The sequence below is a fragment of the Marmota marmota genome, unplaced genomic scaffold (assembly GCF_001458135.2).
Source record: "Marmota marmota marmota unplaced genomic scaffold, marMar, whole genome shotgun sequence".
NCBI lineage: Eukaryota > Metazoa > Chordata > Mammalia > Rodentia > Sciuridae > Marmota > Marmota marmota.
The window spans coordinates 50,065,923-50,090,670 of record NW_026000026.1 but is presented as its reverse complement, the minus strand read 5'-3'; the positions used below and the strand labels follow the sequence as shown (position 1 = coordinate 50,090,670).

Genomic DNA, 24,748 nt, shown 5'->3' with positions numbered 1-24,748 from the left:
CCTAATGAAACCATGACCTTGAAGGCACTGAAAAGCAACTACTGGGTTTTAACCATCAAAGTGATATGATCCTTTCCACTTTGAAGAATTTAATGAATAGATTATAAAATGAAGACGTTAGACATAGGGACATGTATTAGGAGGTGACCTAACAAACCAAAGATGACAAAGGTAGAACTGAAGATACAGTAATAACACTGGAAGATGTTCAGGAGTCAGATTAGAAAACAACTGTCAATTTTAGGATGTGGAATATAATGAAAAAAAATTAGAAATAACTCTTAAGTTTGCAGCCTGTTTACCTAGATGGATAGTGGACCTTTCATTAAAGAATGTGGGTCAAGGTGCTGGGGTTGTTTTTCAGTGGTAGAGCACTTGCTTAGCACGTGTGAAACACTGGGTTTGATCCTTAGCACCACATAAAAATAAATACATAAATTAAAAAATAAATATATTATGTCCATCTACAACTAAAAAAAGTATTTATAAAAAAGAATGTGGGTTGGGCTGGGATTGTGGCTCAGTGCTTGCTTAGCATGTGTGAGGCACTAGGTTCGATTCTCAGCACCACATACAAATAAATAAAGTCCATTGACAACTAAAAAATTATTAAAAAAAAAAAACAAATGTGGGTCAAAGCTTAGTGATTACTTCACTATGCTAAATGTGAGATTCCTGTGTGTCACTTTGATAAAGATGTCTATTAGACATCAGAATATATAACATAGATATGGAGCTTAGAAAGGGGTTTTAGGCGAGAAAGACAACTCTAGGGAGCTATCATGTATAAAACAGGAGTAAGCCATGACAATAGGTAAGAATGTATAGGAAGAGAAGTAGGGCAAAGTCAGTAGTCAGAAAACACCAATATTTATTTAAAGTGTTTTAACTGCTATTATTATCATTTTCCATTAAAATATTAACCATAGGTTACATAAATCACTTGGTAAGAATTTTTACTTTGGCTATACTTTTACTATGGTTATGCTATTCTTAACCAGATATTATAATTTTTTAAGATATATATGCACTCTATAGAATCCACTAAATAAGCTCTAATGACATAGCTTGGGCAAGATTCATGCAAAACAAATGAACAAAACCATTTGTTGGAAGAAATTGTAAAGCTGTTGGGGTAGCTAAGGTTTGTAACACCAAAATCTTACAAAGAAGAGAAGTTCATTGAGATAAAAAAAACCTTTTATAATAAATAAGTCATAAGGAAGTGATAGTAATTCTCAATTTATGTTCTAAAATGATAGCTTGAAAGTATATAATACAGAAAGGAGTAATAAACAAATTCACAAGCACAGTAGTGTACCTTTCTAAGTAAGCTACAGAACAAGTAGATACAAAGCAGGGGATGTACAAAAGCTCTGAACAGCTGCAAACAAACTTGAATAATTAGTGTGTACAAACAACTGCACTCAACAGGTAGAGAATTTGTTTTTAATGAGCATGGAACATGTGACAATATTAACCAGAAGCTGGACTCCAAAACAACTCACAACAACGTCCTACAGAACAAAAGATAATGTTCTCTGACAAAAATAATAAAAGATAGACTAACAAGTCAAAAATATTTGGAAATTAAGTCCTGCTGCCCTGGAGAGGCCCAACCCACACAGTGTGGCCCACTGCCCCAGAGAAGAACACTGTGCTGCAGTTTCCTATTCACCAATGTGTGGCTCAACCCAAACTACCTCCATTTTGGGATATCGCAGTCACCTCCATATCCCTCCCCACATGGTAATCTCCACCGTGATACATTGAACAGGGCTAGGAGGCAGCTGCTTGTTGCAGCACTGCAGGCCACACTGAGGCATCACTGAATAGGTCACCCAATGCCACTGTATAGCTAATCCTTCCAGCCCCATCTCTGAAAGCAGTTGGTGTCATCTTGGGACACTTTCACCACCATCTTGGGGTACTTCTGCTGCCACCTCTGCTGCCACATCTGCTATCTTTAGCTGCGGCAGCTTTCACTTGGGACATGGACTGGGGCCTGAAAGCCCAACATTAAGGTACCTACAGCCTTGATGCTACTGCCACCAACAACTAGGGACGTGGCTGTTTCCATCTAGAGACAACAACCAGGACCTGGAAAACCGTCATCAAGGTCCCTGTGGACCTGGTTGTACCAGAGGTATTTCTACTAGGTGTGCTAATAGGAACCATCCTATTGCAGAGGCAACAGGCAGCCTTGAATGGGGTTGCCTCTCTTTTTTCTCCTGCTAACAGCCAACTTCTTCTGATACCCTTTCACTAGACTTATAATCTAATACCTCTGTATTCTTACATCCTACCTCATAAACATCATAGCCAACCTCCCCCTCTGTCCACCATTTAGAAACTGTAAACCCTTATGCAAACCTAGTGGCTACATGGTAGAAGATAACCAAACTCATCATTTCTGTTTACAGTGACAAAACTGTAAATGTCAAAGTAGAAAACAATTGATTTATGGCTGCATGTTGGTTGTATTGGGTGCTGTAAACATTGATATTCCCTGTGAAGGTGAGGTATTGGTAACCTTCAGGGACACCACAAGATTAGTGGGTAGAGACTGTAATACCTCAGATCTGTACTGCAAGACAGGAAGACACACGGGTAACATGAAAAAACAAGGGAGGAAAGTGCCTCAAACAAACCAAGATACTACAACAACAGAATCCATTGACAGCACAGTAGATGAAATGTCAGAGGAGTTCAGAATGTACATAATTAAAATGATCTGTGAATTAAAGAATGACCTAAGTGAGCAAATAAGGCAAAAATTAATCACTCCAACAAAGAGATAAGAGAACAAATATAGGTAGCAAAAGATTACTTCAAGAAAGAGATAGAGATTCTGAAAAAAACCCAAACAGAAATCCTTGAAATGAAGGAAACAATAAACGAAATAAAAAACTCAATAGAAAGCATCACCAACAGACTAGATCACTTGAAAGACAGAACCTCTGACAATGAAAACAAAATATACAATCTTGAAAATAAAGTTGACCATATAGTGAAGATAGTATGAAACCATGAGCTGAATATCCAAGAAGTATGGAATAATATCTAAAGACAAAATCTAAGATTTATCAGGATAGAGGAAGGCACAGAGATTCAAACCAAAGGAATGCACAACCTCTTTAGTGAAATAATATCAGAAAATTTGCTAAACATGAAGAATGAATTGGAAAATCAAATATAAGAGGCTTACGGGACACCAAATGTACAAAGTTACACCAAAACATTTACATTCTATTTTGACATTTACAGTTTTGTCACTATAAACACTATAATGAAAATGCTTAGCATACAGAATAATGATAGAATTTTAAAGACCTCAAAAGAGAGGAATCAGATTATATATAGGATCTCAACAGATTTTGCAACCCAGACCCTCAAAACCAAGAGATCCTGAAACAACATATACCAAGCTCTGAAAGAAAACTGATGCCAACTAAGAATCTTATATCCAACAAAATTAAGCTTCAGATTTAATGATGAAACAAAACCTTCCATGATAAACAAAAGTTAAAAGAATTTACAGCAAGAAAACCTGCACTACAGAGCATTCTTGCCAAATATTCCACGAGGAGGAAATGAAAAACAACAATGAAAATCTGCAAAGGGAGGAACTACACTAAAGGAAAGACCAATTAAAGGAGAAAACAAGTCAACTTAAAAACCAAAATACACTAAAATGACTTGGAACACAAATCATGTCTCAATAATAACCCTGAATGTCAATGGCCTAAACTCATCAATTAAAAGACAAAGACTGGCTAATTGGATTAAAAAAAAAAAACAGCAATATGTTGCCTTCAAAAGACTCATCTCACAGGAAAAGACATCCACAGACTGAAGGCGAAAGGATGGGAAAAAATGCATCACTCACATGGACTATATAAACAAGTGGGGGTTTCCATCTTCATATCAAAATTAGTAAAAAAGGATAAAGAAGGTAATTTCATACAACTTAAGAGAATCATACATCAACAAGACATAACAATCATAAATATCTGTGCCCCAAACAATGGGGCATCTATGTATAGCAAACAAACCCTTCTCAACTTCAAGAATAAAATAGACCATAACACAATAATACTGGGTGACTTTAACACACCTCTCTCACCACTGGATAGATCTTCCAAACAAAAACTATAGAACTCACTAAAACATTCAATAATTTAGACTTAACAAACATATATAGAATATTCCATCCTTCAACAAGCAAATACACTTTGTTCTCAGCAGCACATGGATCCTTCTCCAAAATAGACCATATGTTATGCCACAAAGCAAGTCTTTGCAAATATAAAAAAATAGAGATACTACCCTGCATTCTATCTGACCATAATGGAATGAAATTAGAAATCAATGAGAAAATAAAAAATATAAGCTACTCCAACACCTGGAAACTAAATAATATGCTATTGAATGTTGTACAGATAACAGAAGACATCAGGAAGGGGATAAAAAAAATTCTTACAGGTGAATGAGAACTCCGGTACAACACATCAAAATCTCTGGGACACTATGAAGGCGGTAGTACTCAGAGGAAAGTTCATTGCTTAAGCTCATTCATTAAAAGAAGAAAAGGTCAACAAATAAACAGCCTGACATTGTATCTCAAAGCCCTAGAAAAAAAGGAACAAACCAACACCAAAAGAAGCAGAAGACAGGAAATAACTAAAATTAGGGTGAAATCAATGAAGTTGAAACAAGAAACAATTGAAAAATTGACAAAACAAAAAGTTGGGTCTTTGAAAAAATAAATAAAATTGATAAATCTTTAGACATGCTAATAAAGAGAAAAAGAGAGAAAACTCAAACTACTAACATCCATGATGAAAAAGGAAATATCACAACAGATACTACAGAAATAAAGGAGATAATTAGAAATTCTTTTGAAAAATTTTTACTCCAATAAAATATAGAAGGCATCAACAAATTTCTAGAGTAATATGATTTGCCCAAACTGAACCAGGATGATATATACGATTTAAACAGATCAATTTCAAACAATGAAATAGAAGACACCATCAGAAGCCTACCAACCAAGAAAAGCCCAGAACCAGACAGATACACAGCTGAGTTCCACAATACCTTTAAAGAAGAACTAATACTAATAAAACTTCCAAACTCATTCTGTGAGGCCAATGTCACTCTGATTTCAAAACCAGACAAAGACACATCAAAGAAAGAAAACTTCAGACCAATATCTCTAATGAACACAGATGCAAAAGTTCTCAATAAAATTCTGGCAAATCAAATACAAAAACATATCAAAAAGATAGTGTACCATGATCAAGTGGGGTTCATCTTAGGGATGCAAGGTTGGTTCAACATACGGAAATCAATAAGTCTACTGATGTGATGAATTACATTTAAAGATAAGAATCATATTATCATCACAATAGATGCAGAAAAAGCATTTGACAAAATACCACACCCCTTCATGTTCAAAACACTAAAAAACTAGGGATAACAGGAATATATCTCAACATTGTAAAAGCTATCTATGCTAAGCCCTAGGCCAACATCATTCTAAATGGAGAAAAATTGAAAGCATTCCCTCTAAAAATAGGAACAAGACAGGGTGCCTTCTTTCACCAATTCTATTTAATATAGTTCTTAAAACATTGGCCAGATCAATTAGATAAAAGAAATTAAAGGGATATAGATAGGAAAAGAAGAACTCAAACTATCATTAACTGCCAAAGACATAATTCCATACTTAGAGGATCCAAAAAAATTCCACCAGAAAACTTCTAGATGCAATGAATGAATTCAGCAAAGTAGCAGGATATAAAATCAACACCCATAAATAAAATGCATTTCTATACATCAGTGATGAATCCTCTGAAAGAGAAAATAGAAAAACTACCCCATTCACAATAGCCTCCCCCACAAAAAGTTTTTGGGAATCAATCTAGCAAGAGAGGTGAAAGACCTGTACAATGAAACTATAGAATGCTAAAGAAAGAAACTGAAGAAGAAAAGATCTAAATTAATGAATAAAGGGAGGAGGTGGAGGAGGAGGAGGAGGAGGAGGAAAAGATCTCCCACGCTCTTAGATAGGCAGAATCAATATTGTCAAAATGGTCATACTACCCAAAGCACTATGTAGATTCAATGTGATTCCAATTAAAATCCTAATGTTATTCCTTATAGAAATAGAAAAAACAATAATGAAACTCACTTGGAAAAATAAGAGACACAGAATAGCTGAAGCAATCCTTAGCAAGAAGAGTGAAGCAGAAGGCATCACAATACCAGATGTTAAACCATACTACAAAGCTATAGTAACAAAATGGCATGGTATTGGCACCAAAATAGACTTGTAGACCAATGATATAGAATAGAAGTCACAGAGACAAACCCACATAAATACAGTTTTCTCATACTAGACAAAGGCACCAAAAACATACATTGGACAAAAGATAGCTTCTTCAACAAATGGTGCTGAGAAAACAGGAAATCTATATGGAAAAAATAAAAATAAAAAAAATGAAACTAAACCCCTATCCCTCAAAATGCTCAAAACTCAACTGAAAGTGGATCAAGGATCTAGGAATTAGACCAGAGACCTTGTGCCTAATAGAAGAAAAAGTAGGCCCAAATCTTCATCATGTCAGATTAGGCCCTGGCTTCCTTAACAAGACTCGTAAAGCACAAGAAACAAAATAAAGAATCGATAAATGAGATGGATTCAAACTGAAAAGCTTCTTCTCAGCAAAAGAAACAATCAATGAGGTTAAGAGAGAGTCTACATTTTGGGAGCAAATTTTTGCCACACACATGTCAGATAGAGCACTAATCTCCACGATATATGAAGGAGTCAACGCCAAAAAAACCAAACAACCCAATCAATAAATGGGCTAAGGAGCTGAACATATAATTTTCAGAAGAAAAACTAAAGTTGATCAACGAATATATGAAAAAATGTTCAACATCTCTAGTAATTAGAGAAATGCAAATCAAAACTACTCTAAGATTTCATCTCACTCCAGTCAGAATGTCAGTTATCAAGAACATAAGCAATAATAAGGGTTGGTGAGGGTGTGGGGGAAAAGGTACACTCATACATTGCTGGTGGGACTGAAAATTGGTGCAACTAATCTGGAAAGCAATATGGAGAATCTTTAGAGAACCTGGAATGGAACCACATTTGACTCAGCTATCCGACTCCTAAAGACTTAAAAACAGCATACTATAGTAACACAGCCTCTTCAAAGTTTATAGCAACACAACTCACAATTGCTAAACTGTGGCAGCAACATAGATGCCCTTGAATAGATGAATGGATAAAGAATCTGTGATACATATACCCAATGGAATATTACTCAGCATTAAAAGAGAATAAAATTATAGTATTTTCAGGTAAATGGATGGAGTTGGAGAATATCATGCTAAGTAAAAGAAGCCAATCTCAAAAAACAGGGCTGAATGTTTTCTCTGATAAGTAGATGCTAATGCATATATCGGGTGGTGCATGGGATAAGTGGGGGAATTTTGGATGGGTCAAAGAGGAGGGGAGAAGGGGGCAAATGGGTAGGAAAGATAGTGTAATGAGACAGTCATCATACTTACCCGAGGTACATGTATGATTGTGCGAATGGTGTGACTTTACTTCAACACAGAGAAGCAAAAAATTCTGTTCCATTTATGTACAATGAATTAAAGAGCTTTCTATTGTCATGTATAACTGATTAGAACTAATAAATAAATAATAAAAAGAATTCAAGGACTAATTAAGAAATAACCAAAATAGATGGTGTGGAATAACATGACCATCTTTCACAGGATCTGGGGCCTTTCAAGTCTGGCAGTAGTCATTGGTGATACATAATTTTTTATTTGAATTGCTCTCACATATTATAAGCATCTTAAGGACTAGAACTATGCTTTTGTCATAAAACCTAAAATGATACTCCATAATTATTTGTTCTTTGAAACATTTTTGATGTAGTCAGGTCTACTCCATGCAAATTCTTCTTTCAGAGCATAGCGCTGCTTCAAGTACATACAAAGAGGTGTTTTCTGTTCCCTTGGGGTGAATCAGAATAAAATACTATTTAATGGGGCGTACTATTAACACCAGGAAGGGTAGAACTATTGTTCACACTGGATATTTCTTTCACAAACATTCTTCTGAGAATGATTAAGAAATTATCTGTGAATGATTCACAAGGAGTTCTTAAAGTTATGTGGGCTGAGTTGGTGCTGCCAAGCATTCTATTTGAGAGATTAATTTAGAACTTTGGAGTTGATAGTCATTCATGCTCAACTTTGACAGCCTGACTTCTATATTTATTCCCCAAACCAGACACACATGCAAAAAATAAATAAAATTCAAATATGTAAAAAAATTGGAAATTAAATAATGTACTTCTAAGCAACTCATGGGTCAAAGAAAAATAATAGACAATATTGCATGGTTCAAAATTAGTCTTGGGAAAGAACAATATTGATCAATCCCAGAAAAACTGATCAAGAAAGAGAGAAAAAAGTAAGAGAAGATACATATCATCAATATCAAGAATGAAAAAGAATATATCACTACAGATCACAGAACTTTAAAAACAATGGAGAAACTGTGAGATGGAATTGACCAAACTATGTTATGTACATATGTGAATATACCATAGTGAATTTCACCTTTATACATAAGTATAAGCCACCAATCAAAGTAAAATAGAAGGAAAACCAGTAGAGGAGAGGAGACAAGGGAAAAAGGAAGCACTGCATACTGAAATGAGCAAATTATATACCATGAATTCATGATTATGTGAAAATGAATCCCACTATTATATATGACTGTAATGTACGAAAAAAAACATAAAAGTTTTGATTAGTTAGGTTAAATGGAAAAGTTTATAGAAAAAAGACAACTTACAAAATTAACAAAGAACTAGAAATTGGAAAGATGAATTGTTGTATATATTTTAAAGAAAATGAATATATAATTAAAAGTCTTTCTGTAAGAAAACCTTAGACCTGGCTAGCTTCCTGTGAGTAGTCTTATTACTAAGGAAGAAATAACAACAGATTTACAGTCTTGTTCTGCTAATACAAAAAGAAGGGTCACTCCCTAACTTCTTAAAAATGTGATCGGCATTAAATTTGACAAAACCTTTTTAATAATAACACCTTACATATATTAATGCATTAGCGATTTAGAGAAATCTCTTCACTATGGGGAAATTTATTACAACTACAAAGTGACCTCTGCACAAAAGATGAGCTATTAAATAAATCACAGAAGCATAAATTTTGCATTACCTATAGAGAAGTGGCATTCTTTAAAATGATGATGTAGGTATACAATACTTTAATAGAAATAGTGTGCCAATTTATATCCTTATATTGAGATTGAAGTGATATTAGAAATATGGATCCTTTGAATCACAAATAAATTCACAGGAGTATTCTATGTGAATTAAGTAGAAAAGTAAGCTATAATATAGAATCTAGTCACTTTGGGTCTAATAATTCCATAACATTAAAACCAGATAGAATTTAATGTAAATCTTTTTACATTTTGCTTATTATAATTTAGTTTGTCATAGAGAACACCTTATAAAAGCTTAAAGCAGCAAATATTTTAAGAGTAAGTTATCTGGACATTCTTGTATGGTTGTTTAGTACTCCCTGTAGCAATCCTTTCAGAAGCATCAAGAGTTTCTCTAAGTTAATATCACTTCCATCTCGTCTCATTTATCAAGGCAGGGTGGGGACACATGTAAAAATAAAACTGTCATCAAATGAGCCCTGCTTTGCCAAAGTATTGGTGAAACTCATGGAAGGAATGGGCTGCTGGCCACCAGGGCTTGCCTCACATTTACTTTGTATTTAACAAAGAATGATGCACAATTTTCTAAAATCAATCCACACAGCCCAAGATCTAAATGTCAGAGAATAGTCAATAGTAGTAGAATATGAAAAGTTATAATAATTTTGAAAAGACACTATCATTTCTTTCTATAAGATTACAGGTTTTTAGAATTTTGTATGGATAAAATACATTATAATACTATAATCAGCATAAGAAAATCTTCTTGAATCTCAATAAAAAGAATGATTAAAAATAGCATATCAGCACGAGTTTAAATGTGTGTTTTACATAGCTAGGCTTTGGCTGAATGTTGTGTAGAGTATGTGTCTGTAACTGCCTAAGTGGGAAATACATGTGCATACATCAATAAGAGGTATTTGTTAAGTATATGACTGATCAGACACACTAATACTAGTGAAATGACTTCTGCTTGTATACTATTTTACCTTTTAAAGATTTTTCACATCCACTAATTGAGTTTTATCTTCACAATCCACCATGAAATAATTAGGTAATTATGGATAGACTTTTCCTTCTTGTTCAGAATGTTACTTTTCCTTTATTTCCATGAAACCAAGGGAGCTGGTTAAGCTTTTTTATTACAAACGTTTGCTTTAGCTTTTCCCTGCATGCAGAATCAATAAAGCAGAGGCTAAACAGTCTTCAAAGCTATAAGATGCCTGATTCTGGGTTAAAGCACACACATATGTGTGTATAAAGGAGCACTGGATTTCAAAGATTACAAGGGTACTTTGATAGGAACATTTGAGAAAGACATTGTCTCCTCATGTAGTATATAGACAATGCATTCTTTTTGATACCTTTTTTTTTTGTATTTATGATGCCTGCTACCTTCAACTCCCCCTGAAAACACACTCTTTAAACAATATCCATACTCCAAAATTTTTTTTTGCTGATTATCAAAATTTTCATCATGCCTTGATTTTGCTAGACATGATCATTTGACTCAACCTAATAAACTAAATATGCTAAAGTACAAATTACCGTAAACTTTTTGATATACCAACTCACCTGAGAAAATTCCATCTATCAGAGGAACCTGAGAGGCCATAGATTCTAGTTTAAAGAAATCATAGAGGAAGTGAGCTTCAGACAGCGTGCTGGGAAAGCTGCCGGCACAGAAAAGCTAAGAAGGCAACGAACGTGCCCACCTGAGTGTACTTACAGGTCACCGTGAATGAGTCCGTAGATCTGTGCCATGCTCTGATGATAGACACCCTTCAAAATAACTATGAGGAGAATCACCACAAAAGATGGAAGGCCCCAACTCAGAAGAAAAAACAGCAGATACCTCCTCTCTGTGTGTTCGTCATTCATCACAAGCACGTACCAGAAATTCACAGACTAAGAAAGGAAACAAAAAATGAACAGGCTCTGGTTTAATGGCATAGGACACAAACTTACTTGGCTTAAGCGTGAAGAGACAGGGACCAGCAAAGGCCTAGGATCTACTTAATAATTACTGTTTTGATGTGATTTTTTAAAGTTAGTTCATACACACATTCTTTCATATAGCCAAGAAATTCAGCACACTTCAAAAGTCTAGGAACACAAGAAAACATTTAGTTTACTTATGTATCTTTTATTTTTCTTAATTTTCTCTGTTTTAATCTCAGTTATAATCTTCTGTGACTGTTCTGTAAATCTGTCCTAGAAGAAATGTGCACTGATATTCAAATTTGCTTCCCGTGTGAACAATTCATGATGACAACAAAATAAAAGGCCCTAGGTTTTTAGGCTTTAAAAAAAATTAGAGCATTATAATTACACATAGGAGTTGGGTTCATTTTGACAAAATCACCCCCGCATGAAATTTGATTTCAATCCTCATTTCTCTGGCTTTTCTTCCCCTCCTTCCATTCCTTATTCTCCCTCCTCTGTTCTACAGATCTTCCTTTTGTTCCTTTATTTATTTATTTTTGATTGGTACTTTCTACATACACATAAAAGTAAAATTCTCTGTGTTATGTTTATATATGCACATAACATGTCTTTTAAAGAATTCATTCTGCATGGCCTCCCTTTACCCATCCCTCTACTCTGTTTCTCCATCTCCTTCTTCTACATTAATGATCTTTTCTTTATCTTTATATTATCCTATCTTTCCCTCCACTTTTCCTCTATTTTGTTCTAGCTTCCACATATGAAAGAAAACATCCAACCTTTAAATTTCTGGGTCTAACCTATTTACATATTCTTCACTTCCATTAATTTACCAGTAAGTGCCATTATTTCGTTCTTCTTTCTGGTTGAGTGAAACTCTGTTGTGTATATATACCACATTTTCTTGATCCATTCCTCTATTGACAGGCATCTGGGCTGATTCCATAATTTGACTATTATGAATTGTGCTGCCATAAACATTGATATGCCTGTATCACTATAGTATGCTGAGTTTAGTTCTTCCTGATAAATAAATACTGAGAAGAGGGATGGCTGGGTTATATGGTGGTTCCATTACTAGTATTTTGAGGAATCTTCATATTGCTTTCTATAGGGGTTGCACTAATTCATAGTCCTGTCAATGACTGTATCAGTGTACTTTCCCCCCACATCTTCACCAGCATTTATTATTATTTGTGTTGTTTTTGACAATTTTTATTCTTTGAGGGCCTAACACAGGTAAGGCCATACACTGTTCCATTGAATGGAGATAATTGTGAAAATGACCCTAGTCTGAGTCCCAGTGGGAGTCAGAGAATAGGAAACAGAAATTGATTGCATGGAGAAAAAAATAATGGAATAGATTTTGTGGCCTCTCTTTCTCAGTTTACACTACCTCTTTTTTGTAATTCACTTGACAAACATTTGAGTGCTTACTAAATTTCAAAAATCAGTCAAGCCAGTGAGGATACAGGAATGAAAGCGACAGGGAAAGTATTTACTATCCTGAATCTTAGATTTCAAGCATGAGCAACAAATAACTAAGGGCAATATTTAACTTATACTTATATCTGTTATTTCTTATTAAAATAAACTACATACAAGGGGACAGCACATGGAGAGTGAAGGGGATGTGGAGAGAGGTTAGGTACATGGGAATAAGGAAACTGAGGCCTGCAGATATTATTTTTGGCCCCAAAGCCCATGGCTAGTTTATATCAAAGCCAAATCTAGAAATTATATGTTCTGTCTTCTAGTATTTTATTTCCACGAGGAATTTTTGTATTTAATTGTGAGTTAATACAGTAATGACATTGAACGCCATGATAGACATGTTTTACAACTATTCACTGGATAAATCATCCTTCTCAATTTCATGTGGTAGAAAGCATGAATATAGATGAATCACACATATATGTATGTGGTGTGTGTGTGTGTGTGTGTGTGTGTGTGTGCGCGCGCGCGCACATAACAGTAGGGGGATAATCTTGGGCAAGTAACAACATTTCTAGGGCCTCAGTTATGTGTACAAGAAGATTATTATAAAGATTCAATGATGTGGGAGACCAACCTTGCAAGTGACTGAGTTAACTCCCCTGCTGGGTGATGTGGCATCAGGCACCCATGCTGCTAGACTGCCTGGCTCTTCTAGGGTTTGAGTAACTGTGTCTTCGCACGTGTCTTCCTACAGCCCCATGGGTGGAGCTGCACTCACCTGTTCCTTTGTAATATTACCCCTTGCCCTGTTTAGGATAGAATGTTCCATATAAGTGCCTTGTGTGTGTCCCCTTCTCTTACTGTGCCCTTGGGTGTGGCCTACCCGTGTGTCAGTCAACCTGCTGACAGTGGACATCATGAAGATAGACTCAGCCCTCTGAAACCTGACCCCTTGCCTCATTTGAATAGATTCTCCTCAATAAAAGGGGTCAGCACATGCTCACTCTCTATTCCTGCAGACCATTAAAGTCAGAGGAGCCATCACAGCAACCCCAAAGAAAAAGGTATTTGTGTCTCTTGTGTGGTTATTTTGCACAGCCCAGTTAGCCCAGTTTACCTGGAATGACCTCTGAGCCATTTAGTCACGAACAGAAACCCAGCACAATGAGATATTACATATAAAGTCCTGAAAAATGTGTACACTCTCAAATCTGCTGTTAATATGTGATCAAAGAGAAATAGGTTAAGGTCAAAAGCAAGCAATTATACAGTAAAAACCCTTCTTATGTGAGAAAAACATATTTCTAATGTTTGTGGGAAGGCTTTCAGATTCTGTTAACTGAGGCTTCCAGGGAAGATTCTATCTGGACCAAATTGGCCTTGAGGGATTACTATTAGTCTACACTAGTGAAGGATAAAAATGTTTGGTTACTTGGATATTTCTGTCTCTGATTTTTATTTCCTGTCAGCACTTCTTATCTTTATGTACATCTGCTTATATCTATAATTATAAAGCATGTTTTGAGTTGCTGTTTATGTAAATTTGTTCTAACTCCTTTTCAAAAAAACTTATGAGGTTCAAAAGTGTTTTTCCTCTTTTTACATTTAGCATAAGGATGTGGACCCAGGTAAATGGGATGTGTCAATAGTCTGATGCTGAATTAATCAATACTGTGAGTTAGAGGATAAAACTGCACGCAATGTAAGGATCACTGATTAATCTATCTCCAAAAGATAAGTGCTGGTTATTAAGTAGATATTTATGTGTATCCATGAATCATGGTGACTCAGTGCTCAATGGAGCAGTAGCTGGAAGACTCAGAAAGGAGAGTATTGAAAGGAGGTAAAAGACTTCTAAATTGATTTACCATGATGAAGATTGGGACATTTGCAAAATGTCTGCTTTTACACAGATGGACATCAGATCCATCAGGATCACTGGACCTTTCGGCAACTGTCTGACCTTTACCATAGGCTAAGACAAAATTGAGATAAATTAATTGTTTTTTAGATTTATATATGCAATACTTCTGTAGTGTTGCTAAATTCTTGAATACTTGATTAAGCCAAACAAGCTTCAAACTCTCACAAGCTTTTGTCAATTTGAAAAAAGTATACATACACGTATACATGCACATATATGTTTGTGTGTCTATCTATCTACCTACCTATCTATTCCTTCTTAAGAGAATCCAATCACTGAGGTACACTCCAAGGACAGCATTTCCCATTACGTGTCATTTTTAAAGCTACAGAATGCAAATATTATGCAATAAAACAATATTTAATTACTCTAGAATTACTATGTGGTCTATACATAAGATTTGTTTTGATTAACTCCTTTCAAATCTTACTTGAATTTTATTTAAATACAGTAAGGTAGGCATGTGCTGGGACACACCTAGCTCGTGAGCTCCCCTTTTCTAAACATTGTCTACCTTCCTTTCCTAGAGGAGGGCAGGGTGGGTTCAGCAGCTCCTATGCTCCTTGACTCTGCTCCCCAGACACAGATGATTTGATTAGGGGGAGAAGGCTGACCTAGTTTGGTCACATCTATCATGAATTTCTTGATTCCTTGATAGTCTAGGTGGGTCCACTGAAATAAGAGGGCGCATGAACTGGAGGGGCAGCCACAAGGATAGTAAAGACAGTGGGCCAGGCGCAATGGTGCATGCCTGTAATCCCAGTGGCTTGGGAGGCTGAGACAGGAGGATCGTGATTTCAAAGCCAGCCTCAACAATACTGAGATGCTAAGCAACTCAGTGAGACCCTGTCTCTAAATAAAATACAAAATAGGGCTGGGGATGTGGCTTAGTGGCCAAGTGCCCCCGAGTTCAATCCCTGGTACCCCCCCCAAAAAAAAAAAAAAAGAAACTGTGACTGTAGAGAAGGTTTTGGGCAGACAAAACTTTTCCCTTGCTCACAGTCCCATGTGAGGTCCACCTGCACTTACAATTCTTGGGTTCAACAAGTTATCCTACAAACGTATTATCTCTTTTGTCATTGCAATGTTTGGTTATATTAGCTCAACTTAGTTTTTCTTTCTTGTTCCAAAACAACTTGACTGAGGTGTGTATTGTTATCCTCAAGCAGTGGAATTAAAACCTCCAATTATTGATATTGTTTAAACAACAGAAGATAATAGAACATTTGACTATCCTCAGTCCCTGAAATCATGGCTCCTTCTTTGTAATCTAACTTAAGAGCATCACGAGATCAATATGTTTACACAGCAATTTCATGCTGGCAGATACGTGTGTGTGTGTATAAATATATGTATGCATATATAAATATATAGGTGATTTGCATGTCTTATTGTTTGTGGGCTTTTAACCAATGCTGGAACTAACAGCATGCAATTAAATGGTGTCACTATCACTCAAACATACCTCATGCTAGCTTGAGCATGGCTTATCTATCTTATGATTTTCTTGCTAAAGACTAAGTGTGAGATAAATATTTCGATATCTAAGTCTCTACATTTCTATCTGTAAGCTTCAAAAATGTCTTTAGAAACACAATATGATGATGGGTAACAAAAATGAACAAACTATATTGTTATATTGTGTGTATATGCAAATATGTAGCAACAAATCCCATTATTATATATAATTATAATGTACCAATTAAGAAAAAATAAAACATGTTCTGAGCCATCTCAAGATGGTAAAGGTCAGACAGTTGCTGGAGGGCCTAACTGAAGAATGTCCATCTGTGTAAAAGCAGACACTTTACAAATGTCTCAATTTTTATATAATGAATCAATTTAAAATGAGTAGGATTTTAGGCAAAACATTATATCAAATTTAACCAGCTACTTTAATCTGACTTGACTGTTTCTATAATTTGCACACACTCAGAATACCAAGTTTCCTACCACTAAGATTGTTCAAATTGATGTGATGTTGTCTCTGAAAACAAGTCCTAACAGATTAAAAAATATCTTCAGCATTATACACCATCAAATTGGCCACTTGGAAAGAGACAACAGAAAAAATACTTTGCAGTTTAAAAAAAAATTAGTAATATTAGTAGTTTACCACATCCTTACTACCAACTTGGCATAACTGAACTACCATCCCTACTACCAACTTGGCATAACTGAACTACCATCATCTTTTTTTAAATATATTTTTTAGTTGTATATGGACACAATAACTTTATTTTGTTTCTTTCTATTTTTATGTGGTGCTGGGGATTGAACCCAGTGCCTCACATGTGCAAGGCAAGTGCTCTGCCACTGAGCCACAACCCAAGCCCCCCAACCCTCTTATTTTTATTATTGCTCACCAGTAAAGGATGATGCACTTGATTTTGCATATTTATCACCATTACCAGGATATGAAGATTACCTGAGTGACTGTGCTTAGGAGAACTTAACTAAAAGCAAATGTGAATAAGTGTAAAGAACCTTATGAAATTATATTTTTGAAAACTTCATATTATAAACAGAATTACAGAAATATAGAAAAAGAATTTGCAAAGTTTTCCCCAAGATAATCTTCCAGGTGAATAATAAATAATATAAACAATGATATTTTTAAATTATAAAATTTTGAAAAAACATGATGATTAGAAAATTGCTTTGGATTTTTGACATGGTCCTGGATGAATAAAGTGTATGTTTTTTTGCCAATATCATTTGCTCTCATGGGTTTTAATTTCATACTCTGGTAAAAGGAGAGGTTAACCTGAAAGTTATTAATAACTTCCTGACACAATGGTTGAATTATTACAGAAATGATGATTCCTTAAGTAAAAATATTAATGGCATGGTTATACAGACAACAAATTTTGGCAGGAGTACAGACCTTTTAGGTCATCTGACAATGACCTCTTATTTAGAGATGAGGAAACCAATGCAGTGAGATAAAATCATACCTTTTTCTCCTACTTAGTTATAGAACTAGGAAGTGAAACACCATCAAAAGTACCCTGTGAAGACTGATTTTAAATCTATGATTAATTTCCATGGAAATTCACATAAACATTGACAATATTACCATGTACATGTGAGTTTATTTTCTTGTCCTTATCACTTCCCAATCCCCAGTTTATATATGAGTGGGATGTATTTTCTTGATATGACTATACGTAGAGATAACTACTTCTCATTCCCTCTTCATTGTGTACCAACATTTAAAGAAAATTGACAAAGGTTGTAGAATATAAATGGATGAAACATAACTGTGAGGTATGGCAGATAAATTTTTATACCTATCATACAAAATTGAATTTTATAGTTATCTAGTAAAATACTTTGCATATAATCTTCATTGAAAAACATCGAGTAAATGAAAATGTACACAATCTGTTTTTAGTATTTACCATTTTATATTGGTATAGTTCTGAATTTATTCATATATAAAAGAATGTGCTTGTTCCAGAAAGAATGTGTATATACCTCACATTAAGCTACATCTCATTTAATCCAGACAACTTATCTCCTATATTTTATTTGCTCATTCTGTTTACACAGAAGGAAACTGGAGATGGGAAAAGTACATTCCTCAGAATTAGCAACTGAGGCTATTAGAATTTAAACGTGATTCTGTTTAAAATGCAAACAACCAACTAAAACACCCAGATATGATTTAGGTCAAATATGAATATGAATGAAGTAAGATTGTGGTGTGTAAGCATGTTTACTAACGTCCCTACATATCTATTTCTATTCTTATTTCTTTTTTATTGTTTATTTATTTTTGGTAGTGGGAATTAACCCAGGTAAGCCTTATCACTGAGCTGCACCCCCAGCCCTTTTTATTTCTTATTTTCAGATAGGGTCTTGCTAAGTTGCTTAGGGCCTCACTCTGTTGCCGAGGCTGTCCTTGAACCTGAGATCCTGCCTCAGCCTTCCAACTTTCTAGGATTACAGTAATGCACCACCACACCTGGTAACAAAACAAAATTTTTACCAATAACTACCATTTTCCAATTATCTACAGAGGAAAATAAGACATACCTTGTTAAATGTTTTGATTATCACAGGTTGTAGTTATGCTCTCATAAGTCTCATAAATAAAGATTCATTAGTTTATTTATATAATCTTCATATAAATTAGCATATTAGTAAGCCAAATTATAGAACCAATTTAGGTGTCTGTCAATGGATAAATGGGTAAAGAAAATGTGGTGCATGTGTGGAGTTTTATTGAGCCATAAAGAAGAATGAAAATATGTTATTTTCAGGAAGGAAAATGAAAGGAACTTGAGAGCATTATGTTAAGTGAAAAAAAGGCAAACTCCAAAAGTCAAGGGTAATGTGTTTTCTCTCAAATGTGGAAATTAAAGAAGAAAAAAGTAAAAAAAAAAAAAAGGTGCATGGGGTGTCTCATGAAATCAAAATATCAGTAGAGTAGAGGAAGGGGACAGGGGAGGGAGGAGGGAGGGTAAAGGGGAAATACTGGGGAACCATACTGACCATATTGTCATATCATGTACATGTAACATGTAACAATGAATCACACTACCATATATAATGAATAATTCACCAATAAAATATATGGAAAACAAAAATAGGTTAATTAAATTCCCTAAATTTTCATGGAGTGTGGAATCAAGATTGGTATCCAGGAAGTTCTTTAATATTTGGTTATTAATCGTTTCACTAGAATCCCTGAACTGATAGCATCAAAATTTAGTCAGAGATGATAGATGTTATTAATCTCTTCATTACCATGTGTTTTTAATCATTCATTTCAGATGAGACTCTAATAAATGTTACCACATGTCCTTGCCACAGTTTTCCTCCCTCCTTCTTAATATTTATTGCATGAAATAAAGTGCAAGGCTTTTTGAGGATTGGAGAATTCAGTATTTCCTGGGTATGTCATTTTTATCTCAGTAATTACCAGTCTGTTGTCCTTAATACTTTTGATGTCCCTTCAAATTAAATCAATGACAAAGGAAAAACAGGGATAATTTTAGCATTTCCCTTCCTGTTGCTATGCTCTGGCACTAAGTAGCCTTTCTATTAAGGAATAAATAACCTGCATATTTTCTTATTCATAAACTGGTTATGTGAAGAAATTAAGGCAGAAGATGTGAATAAATGCTCAAGTCCAGTTGTAATTTCCAACCTTACTCCACCATTTAAAAATACATTTTTCAAATGAGCTTTAGTTTTGAAAAAAAAATTACATTTGGATTAAACTGTGTCTCTAGGCATGAGATGCACAGACTGCAAGGATAATACAAGATTTGGGTATTTTTCATAATTGGAGCACATTGCCATATAGTGAGTTAAAGTTATGATAGGAAGTGATCTTTAAATTGGGCCAAATGAAAACACAGGAAAAATTACATTTCTGGTTACTGCCATTGTAAATGAATATCTCAAACAATTTACTTGCAATTTATTTTCCTTCTTGGCTTAACTCATGATCTAGCAGTCCAACTGGGAGTATCTTTCATGTAAACAACAGCAAAGGCATGTCTAGAAGTTTATTCTATGGGTACTCCCTAAGTAAACAAATATTCATAGTGCAAAAATGTTCAAGAAAACATCATCCACAATAGCAAACAATAACTGGTAATAGCAAGAATTTTATGAATCAGACCAAAAAAGTAATAACAGAATTACCATATTACAGCATAGGGAAAAAAGTACAGCTGTACATAGGGAATTTAAAGATGTCCAAATTTACACACATATATAAATGCATTAACAGAAATATACACACACAGAAACGGACACTCATGTGTACTTGTTTATATATTTATAAAGATTTGTCTATCCATGGGATATTCCTGGAGGTATACACAGGAAACCATTAGCAATGTTTAGCTTTGGGTGTGGCATTGAGAGTAGAACAGAAAATGGAGACTGTGCCAGATAGCAAGAAAGAGATATATTTTATTTTATATTTCTCTGAAGTGTTTGTTTTCTATCACTAGTATGTGCTATCTCTAAAATGAAAGCAAATCAAAACAGAAAAAAGTACTGAAAAGAAAACAATTAGTGAAATAAAGATGGTGCAAGATTTTAAAACTCTCATTGTCAATCTTTTTTTTTTCTTTTCTTTTTTTCTTCTTTAGTTGTTGATGGACATTTATTTTATTCATTAATTTATATGTGGTGCCGAGAATCGAACCCAGTGCCCCACACATGCCAGGCAAGCACTCCACCACTGAGCCACAACCCCAGCCCATCAGTCTTTCTTAAAGTAAACATGACCCTGTGGTCTTAAGGAAGTGGAAAATGATTTCCATAATTCCACTGAGTGGTCTTATATGAAGGGCAAACAGAAGGAAAACCCAACTTCCATGGTCAAAACATGAATTTGGGAGTTGTTTGCTTTAAAACAAAATAAGCAAAATATTTTGTTACTAGATTCCCACTGTGCACTGTATGCTTTCCTGTTAAAGAAAATGGAAGCCTGACAAAGAATCAAGGCCCTCAGTTAGGAAGCCTGCTATGAGTCGTGCATGTACTTTAATAAAGAGGTTAGAGATTATCCAGCTTGCTAAGGCTTAGCAGCTAGTTAGTGTCTGCTTCATTCAAAGTCAGCCTTCTTTCCACTGTGTCAAACTGAGTCTCTTCTGTAAAAAAGGTCTAAATTACATTGTGAAAGTGAAGTTTCAAAGTCTCTGATATTTTAGCCCGACAATTAGCTTAACTGATAATTTGAGAATGGAGTGTTTAGTTTGTGCCAGGCAGCATTGTAAGCTGTTTCCATGTAGAAATTCTTTAATCTTTCCACTGTTCTCAAAGAGAGCTACTGTTATTGCAAGCTGATTTATCAGATAAGAAAACCTAGGATTAGAGAGGTTATGTAAATTGTTTACCCATATTTTTTTCCTTTAGCTACTCTAAAATATAATCCACCTTTACTATAATGGTATTAAAAAGATATTATACAAAAATAAAATAAATTTTCACATGAGGTTCAGTGGTGCACGTCTGTAATCCCACTGGCGACTGAGGAGGCTGAGGCAGGAGAATTGTGAGTTCAAAGCTAGCCTCAGCAACTTAGGGAGGCACTTAGCAATTCATTGAGATCCTGTCTCTAAATAAAATATATGTTAAAAAGGGGGGGGACTGGGGATGTTGCTCAGTGGTTAAGCACCCCTGGGTTCAATGCTCAGTAAAAAAAAATATTTTTTTCAAAATAAGGTCACTTATATGCATTTATTCTAAATGTGAAGGTGTAATGCAGATTAAAAATAAACATTAATAATTCTGACAAATATAAGCTAAATATTATAAATTAATGATTAACTTATCATTACAAACCATGCACTCACAGGCATTGAACCAGATTCCTTCCTATATGACTAAAACTATGAAGTAAAATCATTAAAGTGTTAATATTTTTTCAACTCAATTTGACTAACAGTCATAGACTGACAATAATTCGGCCTCCTATGTGATGTTTTAAAAATGGATTCCAAGTTGGGCATGATAGTGCACGCCTGTAATCCCAGTGGCTTGGGAGGCTCAGGCAGGAGGATCGCAAGTTCTAAACCAGCCTCAGCAACTTAGCAAGGTCCTATTTCAAAAGCAAAACATATAAAGGGCTGGGGATGTGGCTCAGGGGTTCAACATCTCTGGGTTCAATTCTTGGAACAGAAAGAGAGAAAGAGAGTAAGAGAGACAGAGACACACACATGGAGAGAGAGAGAGAGAGAGAGAGAGAGAGAGAAAGCAAAGGAGTTAGGGAGGGAGGGGAAAGGAAGGGAAGGAAAGGGAAGGAAAGGATGGGGAAAGGAAAGAAAAGAAAAACCAGGAAAGATTTTAGCACTCAGCATTTTATAAATGGGAAAATATAGGTTGGTAAAGTGACAACCTCCGACCACAAAATAACTTATTAAAAGTAACCTGCCTAGAATACAGAAGTTATTGAATTTTCCCTTGTGGCCACACCACAAACCATGAAAAATGTGGTGCACCATCTGAAATACATTAAACTTCACTGGCACTTCAAATAGATTTCCTAAACCATAAACCGTAAACCATACAGAAATCTAATTAATGTACTGAATGTACATCAGCCACAATCGAATTTAAGAGGAAAAGATAAAGAAGATACCAATTGCCATTAAATTGGGTGAAAGTTTTTATACTGTCTTGTTTAAAACTCCCTTAAGGCAGGAAATGCATCTAAAACATGTTGAAAGTTGGTAATCTCTCTGAACATATATATTTTAGTGACTGGATTCACTCTACTTCTAGTCATCTCTAACTTTTGGCAGTTATATTGGCTATGAAAGTGCTAAAGATGAATCAAAATTTGTTTCCCCATTTTTTCATTGGTTCATATTAGTTATATATAACATTAGGATTCACTTTGATATAATTATAAATGCATGGCATATAATTTGTTCTAATTCGGTCCTTAATTTATCCCCTTTCTTTTCTCTCCTCATCCCTCATTCCCTTTCCTCTACTGATCTTTCTGCTATTTACTTACAGTTATTTTTATAAAAAATTAGTTTCTTGTGGATGTACATGATGGTGAGATTCAGTGTATATTCACACATGCACACAGGAAAGTTAGCTTAGATTCCTTCTCCTGTCTTTTCTTTATGCCATCCCTCCTCCCTCCCCATCAATCCCCTTCTTCTACTCCACTGATATTGTTTCCCTAATTTTTGACCCATTTGTTCTGTTTCTGCCAAGTATAGTTACCTAGTCCACCTTTTTTGTCCTGTAGTAAACCTTCTGCTGTTTATAGACCCCTCCCCCAATTCTTTCCCCATTCACTATCTCTAGCTGCCTGGAAGTTTCTTATAGGAAAGAAAGAAATAAAGAAGAGTCTCTCACTGGATGGCAGACCATCTTGCTGAAACATGACATGAGAGTGGCTACTGTGTGCCAAGTAGACTGAACACTGTAGGTTAAAATGTTGCCACAGCTGCCTCCATACTGTTATCCAAGGGCCTAAGTCTGTGAGGTGTCCTGGTCACATATCTGATTGCTACTGATTTTATGTTAAATTAAAATCTTGAGTTGTTTACATTAAATTTCATCAGATAACATCTTTTCCTCTCCAGTGTTCCATCTATCAGTACTGTTTCTCTCTGTTTGTTCTGCCATAATCTTAATGCAGGCAGCTTGTTGTTTTAACTATCCTTTCAACTCTGTGTCATTTGTAAATCTGATAAGTGGTTTCCTGTGTTTTCATGCAAGTCGTTAATCAAAAACTCTGAATAGGTCAGGGACATGGACAAAGACTTTCAGCACACCCTGGGAACTCCATTCCAGAAGATATGTGGGCACTTATTAGAACTACTAGGCACATACTGAAGTTTTGCTTAGTTAAAACCTAAAGAATTCTGAGACGAAAAAATCTAGGAGATTTATTCTAATTTCATATTTATGCTGTATGTTATATGATTTAGATTTACTGTTATTTCTTATTTTTTTGAGGGTGTGTTGGAGAGCACTACATATTTTCCATGATTAGAGCTGCTCAAAGAGTTGTAAAACACTAATTCTATGAGTTAGAAATTATTATCTCCATATGCAAATTTAGAAGCAAACCTTGCAGGGAGTTATTAATTTGATTAAGCTTACATGGACAGTGGTAATGAATTCAAACCCAGATCTAAGGCACCACTTGTTCTAATTAGTTCTCTTAACTAAATAGTTCAGCTCTCTTCTCCTTCAGCCTCCACCCATTATCTCATCATACCTGGGAAAATATCCCATCCGGAGCCTGGATGGTTTTCCTTTCATAATAATACCACTTCACTTTCTTTCTGCTTTTATCATTAATTCAATATTGCTATACAATCAAACCCAACATCTTTCTTATTCAATGATAATGACAAAAAGCATATAAAAGAGCCTACATGTTTCTGTGTACATAAACAGTTCACATGAACAGAGAGAAACACGTGAGACCATTTCTATCACAAAATGATTTAACAACTCCATTGTGCAAAACACATTATCAAAGGCAGCATTTTAGATGAGACATTTAATTAGCAACATTAATAACTATTTATGGTCCAATTCTTTGTCAAACAAACCAGTATAGAATAATAGAACTTGCAATCTCAGTCAGAAAAGGAGTGTTTAGATCTCTCCCCAAACATTAATAAATTCCTCAGGAGGCTTTGTGGGGT

General features: G+C 35.0%; 1 protein-coding gene across 2 annotated transcripts in view; it reads right to left on the bottom strand.

The window, feature by feature from the left end:
* The window catches only part of Adgrv1 (adhesion G protein-coupled receptor V1), a 548,667-nt gene that overhangs the window by 158,614 nt on the left and 365,305 nt on the right, over positions 1–24,748 (bottom strand). For both annotated transcript variants that reach the window (XM_048811397.1, XM_048811398.1), the window contains one exon: positions 11,019–11,197. In XM_048811397.1, coding sequence (XP_048667354.1) covers positions 11,019–11,197 — 179 coding nt within the window. The remainder of the gene's footprint in view (positions 1–11,018; positions 11,198–24,748) is intronic.